This window comes from Anopheles nili, unplaced genomic scaffold (assembly GCF_943737925.1).
Source record: "Anopheles nili unplaced genomic scaffold, idAnoNiliSN_F5_01 U_low_cov_40, whole genome shotgun sequence".
NCBI lineage: Eukaryota > Metazoa > Arthropoda > Insecta > Diptera > Culicidae > Anopheles > Anopheles nili.
This window is the reverse complement of record NW_026525578.1, coordinates 66,700-74,504: the sequence shown is the minus strand read 5'-3', so window position 1 is coordinate 74,504 and position 7,805 is coordinate 66,700. Positions and strand designations below refer to the sequence as shown.

General features: G+C 31.5%; 1 protein-coding gene across 1 annotated transcript; it reads left to right on the top strand.

Moving 5' to 3' along the window:
* Positions 1–3,690: 3,690 nt before the first annotated feature.
* LOC128730111 (lipid storage droplets surface-binding protein 2-like) lies at positions 3,691–4,535 on the top strand (the record flags this gene model as incomplete). Its single annotated transcript, XM_053823145.1, has 1 exon — positions 3,691–4,535. A coding segment is annotated over exon 1 (845 nt), but the record flags the coding sequence as incomplete, so codon positions are not given.
* Between the last annotated feature and the right edge of the window lie 3,270 nt (positions 4,536–7,805).

Here is a 7,805-nt window from a genome sequence, read left to right as displayed (position 1 = left end):
TTGATATGAAAAAAATTTTTTTAGTACATCCTCGATCTAAAAAAATTTTTTAGTACATCCTCGATCTAAAAAAAATTTTTTTAGTACATCCTCGATTTAAAAAAAATTTTTCTAGTACATCCTCGATCTAAAAAAATTTTTTTAGTACATCCTCGATCTTAAAAAAATTTTTTTAGTACATCCTCGATCTAAAAAATTTTTTTAGTACATCGTCGATCAAAAAAAAATTTTTTTAGTACATCCTCGATCTAAAAAAATTTTTTTAGTACATCCTCGATTTAAAAAAAAATTTTTTAGTACATCCTCGATCTAAAAATATTTTTTTAGTACATCCTCGATCTAAAAAAAATTTTTTTAGTACATCCTCGATTTAAAAAAAATTTTTCTAGTACATCCTCGATCTAAAAAAATTTTTTTAGTACATCCTCGATCTAAAAAAATTTTTTTAGTACATCCTCGATCTATAAAAATTTTTTTAGTACATCCTCGATCTAAAAAAAATTTTTTTAGTACATCCTTGATATGAAAAAAATTTTTTTAGTACATCCTCGATCTAAAAAAATTTTTTAGTACATCCTCGATCTAAAAAAAATTTTTTTTGTACATCCTCGATTTAAAAAAAATTTTTCTAGTACATCCTCGATCTAAAAAAATTTTTTTAGTACATCCTCGATCTAAAAAAATTTTTTTAGTACATCCTCGATCTAAAAAATTTTTTTAGTACATCGTCGATCAAAAAAAAATTTTTTTAGTACATCCTCGATCTAAAAAAATTTTTTTAGTACATCCTCGATTTAAAAAAAAATTTTTTAGTACATCCTCGATCTAAAAATATTTTTTTAGTACATCCTCGATCTAAAAAAAATTTTTTTAGTACATCCTCGATTTAAAAAAAATTTTTCTAGTACATCCTCGATCTAAAAAAATTTTTTTAGTACATCCTCGATCTAAAAAAATTTTTTTAGTACATCCTCGATCAAAAAAAAATTTTTTTAGTACATCCTCGATCTAAACAAATTTTTTTAGTACATCCTCGATTTAAAAAAAATTTTTTTAGTACATCCTCGATTTAAAAAAATTTTTTTAGTACATCCTCGATCTAAAAAAAATTTTTTTAGTACATCCTCGATCTAAAAAAATTTTTTTAGTACATCCTCGACCTAAAAAAAATTTTTTTAGTACATCCTCGATCTAAAAAAATTTTTTTAGTACATCCTCGACCTAAAAAAAATTTTTTTAGTACATCCTCGATCTAAAAAAATTTTTTTAGTACATCCTCGATTTAAAAAAAATTTTTTTAGTACATCCTCGATCTAAAAAAATTTTTCTAGTACATCCTCGATCTAAAAAAATTTTTTTAGTACATCCTCGATCTAAAAAAATTTTTTTAGTACATCCTCGATCTAAAAAAATTTTTTTAGTTAATCCTCGATCTAAAAAAATTTTTTTAGTACATCCTCGATTTAAAAAAAATTTTTTTAGTACATCCTCGATTTAAAAAATTTTTTTAGTACATCCTCGACCTAAAAAAAATTTTTTTAGTACATCCTCGATCTAAAAAAATTTTTTTAGTACATCCTCGACCTAAAAAAAATTTTTTTAGTACATCCTCGATCTAAAAAAATTTTTTTAGTACATCCTCGACCTAAAAAAAATTTTTTTAGTACATCCTCGATCTAAAAAAATTTTTTTAGTACATCCTCGATTTAAAAAAAATTTTTTTAGTACATCCTCGATTTAAAAAAATTTTTTTAGTACATCCACGATCTAAAAAAAATTTTTTTAGTACATCCTCGATTTAAAAAAAATTTTTTTAGTACATCCTTGATATGAAAAAAATTTTTTTAGTACATCCTCGATCTAAAAAAATTTTTTTAGTACATCCTCGATCTAAAAAAATTTTTTTAGTACATCCTCGATCTAAAAAAATTTTTGTAGTACATCCTCGATCAAAAAAAATTTTTTTAGTACATCCTCGATTTAAAAAAAATTTTTTTAGTACATCCTCGATCTAAAAAAATTTTTTTAGTACATCCTCGACCTAAAAAAAATTTTTTTAGTACATCCTCGATCAAAAAAAATTTTTTTAGTACATCCTTGATATGAAAAAAATTTTTTTAGTACATCCTCGATCTAAAAAAATTTATTTAGTACATCCTCGATCTAAAAAAAATTTTTTTAGTACATCCTCGATCAAAAAAAATTTTTTTAGTACATCCTCGATCAAAAAAAAATTTTTTTAGTACATCCTTGATCTAAAAAAAATTGTTTTAGTACATCCTCGATCTAAAAAAATTTTTTTAGTACATCCTCGATCTAAAAAAAATTTTTTTAGTACATCCTCGATCTAAAAAAATATTTTTAGTACATCCTCGATCAAAATAATTTTTTTTAGTACATCCTCGATCTAAAAAAATTTTTTTAGTACATCCGCGATCTAAAAAAATTTTTTTAGTACATCCTCGATCTAAAAAAATTTTTTTAGTACATCCTCGATCTAAAAAAATATTTTTAGTACATCCTCGATCAAAATAATTTTTTTTAGTACATCCTCGATCTAAAAAAATTTTTTTAGTACATCCGCGATCTAAAAAAATTTTTTTAGTACATCCTCGATCTAAAAAAATTTTTTTAGTACATCCTCGATCTAAAAAAATTTTTCTAGTACATCCTCGATCTAAAAGAAATTTTTTTAGTACATCCTTGATATGAAAAAAATTTTTTTAGTACATCCTCGATCTAAAAAAAATTTTTTAGTACATCATCGATAAAAAAAAAATTTTTAGTACATCCTCGATCTAAAAAAAATTTTTTAGTACATCCTCGATCTAAAAAATAATTTTTTAGTACATCCTCGATCTAAAAAAATTTTTTTAGTACATCCTCGATCTAAAAAAATATTTTTAGTACATCTTCGATCAAAAAAAAATTTTTTAAGTACATCCTCGATCTAAAAAAAATTTTTTTAGTACATCCTCGATCAAAAAAAAAATTTTTTTAGTACATCCTCGATCTAAAAAATAATTTTTTAGTACATCCTCGATCTAAAAAAATTTTTTTAGTACATCCTCGATCTAAAAAAATATTTTTAGTACATCTTCGATCAAAAAAAAATTTTTTAAGTACATCCTCGATCTAAAAAAAATTTTTTTAGTACATCCTCGATCAAAAAAAAAATTTTTTTAGTACATCCTCGATCTAAAAAATAATTTTTTAGTACATCCTCGATCTAAAAAAAAAATTTTTAGTACATCCTCGATCAAAAAAAATTTTTTTAGTACATCCTCGATCTAAAAAAAATTTTTTTAGTACATCCTCGATATGAAAAAATTTTTTTAGTACATCCTTGATATGAAAAAAATTTTTAAGTACATCCTCGATATGAAAAAAATTTTTTTAGTACATCCCATTCGCAATCATCCGACGGTGCGGTCCAATCGATCCCAGGTGGAAACCTTTCGCGTACACACCCATTCTCTCTCACTCTGTTAAGCTGTCTTTGTATTTTTTGTGCGTCTGTGTCACGAAACCAGCCAAGTGCATCTTCGTCCCCGCGAGTGTCCACGAAGGCCCGGTTTTTGTCATTTTATTCCCCGCTGTATTGTTTTCCGCGCACATTTCGCGCGCAAGTGTGTAGTTATTCGATTGTCCCTTAAGCGTGTGTGAAGCGCGTGCATTTGCGAAAAAAAAATGTCGTCCAAGGTGCAAGAAAATGGCAGTGCCACCAGCAACCCAAGTACCGCTTCAAGCAACACCAGCTCGATGGCCGGGTTGCCTCATCTCGAGTCCCTCGATCGGATGTTGAAGTTGCCGGTGGTGGATGTGACCTGGCAGCAGACGCAAAACGTGTACGGGCGCGTTAAAGACTGCAACCCACTGCTGACGTGGGCTCTCGGTACAGCAGAGGATGTCGTGTGTCGAGCTGTCACCATCTCAGCACCACTCGTCCAGAAGCTTGACCGGCCACTCCAGCTGGTGGACCAGACGTTGGTTAAGGGCATCGACAAGCTGGAGGTGAACGCCCCCATCATCAGGGAACAACCGGCCGAGATCTACCAGCAGGCACGTACGAAGGTGATGGAGACGGTCAAGCCACACATCGAGAAGGTGTGTGAATTGCGGTCGGCATCACAACAACGTGCTGCCTCGCTGAAGGATCTCTCCTGGCGTAAGGCGAACGAGGTGTTGGCAACACAGTACGGCACCCTGGCGGTCAACAGCGTCGACACAACGGCACAGCTGGCCGAACGTCTGCTCGACTACTACTTCCCGAAGTCGGAGAGTGACACCGATGACGATAATGTACCCATCTCTGCCAAGGATGATCCCGTGCTGCACACGGTGCAAACCGTTGGCCGGCTCTCGAACAAGCTCGCCCACCGGATCTACCGTACCGTCTCGACACAGGTGAAGTCCCTGCTCATCGCCGTGCTGCACCTGACCCAGTACCTCAACTTCATCAACGAGAAGCGGCAGGCGGTCGAGAGTGGCCACAAGGCCACAGTCGGGAAGCCAGGAACAAATCGCGGTCATAAGTATTTTTTGTCAGAATTGCTTGGTTTTTTTTGCTTACAAAAAGGTGTTGAATGTGTTGACCAATTACTCATTTAAGACGATTGTTGCAAGTGTACATCCAGAGCGTGCCACTTGCATCTGCATATAGCATGTTGATAACGCCATGCTTCAAGCATCTCATGTACATATGTCATAGCCCCGGGTGCATCGGCACTAATTCTTCACGTGCTACGTTTATGTGTGAATTTCTCACTTTCATTCACGTTTATTCGTATTTCTTTTAGGACATAAATTTTAATATTGAAAAATATAATAGCTGTGCTTAATATTGAAAAACTGCATTTTAAAATCAAGCGTTATTTCGTCACCCATGTTTTGGGTGACGCGGCACGCAAGGTCTTATAGATGCTTAACGTTTTTAGCAAATAATTTGAATTTAGTATGTTTTATTTATAAGAAAAAATCTTCTGTTACTTCTGTTGTTCAAAATTAAGCTTTAACTCATCTTCTACTGTTCTTTGTTCATCTCCTTCATGTAAAATCATGTACTACAGGATTTTCATCATCTGCTGTCCATAGCTCAGGGCCTGTCATACAAGAGTCATCGTCATTTAGAAAGAATTTTTTAACTACTTGCACGTGTCTTCTAAAGCATACACTCGTGATGATTGTTCTTGCGTGAGTGGTTCTGTCCCGTCTGAAGCATTTGTGACGTGATTCTAATGCTGCTTCTCCTACACATCCTATGGGTACAGGAGAAGGTAACATGATGTCTCGTGCATGAGTTGCTGGCATTTTTTTTACCAATTATACAACTCCAAAAACTTTCTATAGGTAGCATTACAATATTTTCCAAATGCTGCAGCATCTACAGACTTCTATAGGCAGCTGATGACTATAGGAATGTTTCCGAACCTATCGATAAGATCTTCATCAACATCCAGAGAGGAACTTGCTAAGCTTGGATTGGAAAAAAAAACGTCGACAAACAATTTCCCGCTGTACTGTTTGCCGAAGATCCTGGTCGTGGTTGATCCACTTTCACTCCAAAAGCATTATACAGCTGCTGGCGAACAATTTTTTGTTCCGGTTTTCGACCTCCTTAGTAATCCTCCATTTTTTTCTTACAGTGATACAGTGATAAGAAATGTTCAAAATACATTGGCAAAAAAACCGTAGCCAGCAATGAAAGGGGTGAAATACCGCGGCTCAATGCACATGGAATTGGATTAAAGCCGCTTTCCAGCATCTACAGCTAGATCATTCATCTGTACAGGAGAAAAGCACTACAAACTGGACACAGCACATGGTTGGATTTCGAGTAATTATTGATCGATCACTTTTCCTATCTATCATGGTTAGCAAAAAATTGGAACTTCAACTCTTTACTTTTCCCCTCCGCTTAAGCGCACTGTCCTTTTTTTTCCAAGGATTTGTAAGTTCACTCTCTATTTCACTTGTCGTTTGAGGTACTCATTCCCTAGTCTCATTTGCCAAAAACCATTGAAATTGGTCTACAAAAGCTGTTACTTTGCGCTTTGGTTCTGAACCAAAAGATTGTTTTCTCATCCGTAACCGTCAATAATGAATTTAGCTTCTTTTGTTCCAAAATATTCTTCAAAAACCTCCCGTCGCATCTCTTTTATCCGCCTCTCTGCTGTGACATTTGCTAGAGATTGAACTCTCACTTTCACACTATTTTCGCTCACTTGTATACCTGAGCGAACACATAACGTTTTTCGCCTTTTTGCACTTCTTTATACGCTGGAAATCGTGAACGATCTTTCGATAAATTATAATCAATGCAAAATCCAAACGCCTCCCTCTCCGTTCGTCAGCTGTGTTTGACTCGGATTTTGCACTTAAGGCGAGTTGGATCGATTCGAACTTATTTTCTTTACGAGCTATTTTGCTTGCAAATTCTAGCACTTCTTCCAAAATTATATATTTTTCACCCAAATCACGCCGATTCTGCGCCGTCTTTGTCGTTTGCCAATAATTTCGAAAGATTTACGAGAGCTCTTCCAACTCTGCTATCATTCTCCTTCTGTGTGTGTGTGCTTTCGCTTCGACATACAATATAAAAAATTTGAATTTAGCCACTTTTGATTATATTTTTCCAATCGCATTCGGTGATCGTCCTTAATCAAAAAAAAAATTTTTTTAATACATCCTCGATAAAAAAAAAATTTTTCTAGTACATCCTCGATATAAAAAAAATTTTTTAGTACATCCTCGATCAAAAAAAATTATTTAAGTACATCCTTGATCTAAAAAAAATTTTTTTAGTACATCCTCGATCTAAAAAAATTTTTTTAGTACATCCTCGATCTAAAAAAATTTTTTTAGTACATCCTTGATATGAAAAAATTTTTTTTAGTACATCCTCGATCAAAAAAAAATTTTTTAGTACATCCTCGATCTAAAAAAAATTTTTTTAGTACATCCTTGATATGAAAAAATTTTTTTTAGTACATCCTCGATCAAAAAAAAATTTTTTAGTACATCCTTGATATAAAAAAAATTTTTTTAGTACATCCTCGATCAAAAAAAATTTTTTTAGTACATCCTCGATCTAAAAAAAATTTTTTTAGTACATCCTCGATCAAAAAAAAATTTTTTAGTACATCCTTCATTGAAAAAAATTTTTTTAGTACATCCTTGATATGAAAAAAATTTTTTTAGTACATCCTCGATCAAAAAAAATTTTTTTAGTACATCCTTGATCTAAAAAAAATTTTTTTAGTACATCCTTGATATGAAAAAATTTTTTTTAGTACATCCTCGATCAAAAAAAATTTTTTTAGTACATCCTCGATCTAAAAAAAATTTTTTTAGTACATCCTTGATATGAAAAAAATTTTTTTAGTACATCCTCGATCAAAAAAAATTTTTTTAGTACATCCTCGATCTAAAAAAAATTTTTTTAGTACATCCTTGATATGAAAAAAATTTTTTTAGTACATCCTCGATCAAAAAAAAATTTTTTTAGTACATCCTTGATCTAAAAAAAATTTTTTTAGTACATCCTTGATATGAAAAAATTTTTTTTAGTACATCCTCGATCAAAAAAAATTTTTTTAGTACATCCTCGATCTAAAAAAAATTTTTTTAGTACATCCTTGATATGAAAAAAATTTTTTTAGTACATCCTCGATCAAAAAAAATTTTTTTAGTACATCCTTGATTTAAAAAAAATTTTTTTAGTACATCCTTGATATGGAAAAAATTTTTTTAGTACATCCTCGATCAAAACAAATTTTTTTAGTACATCCTCGATCTAAAAAAAA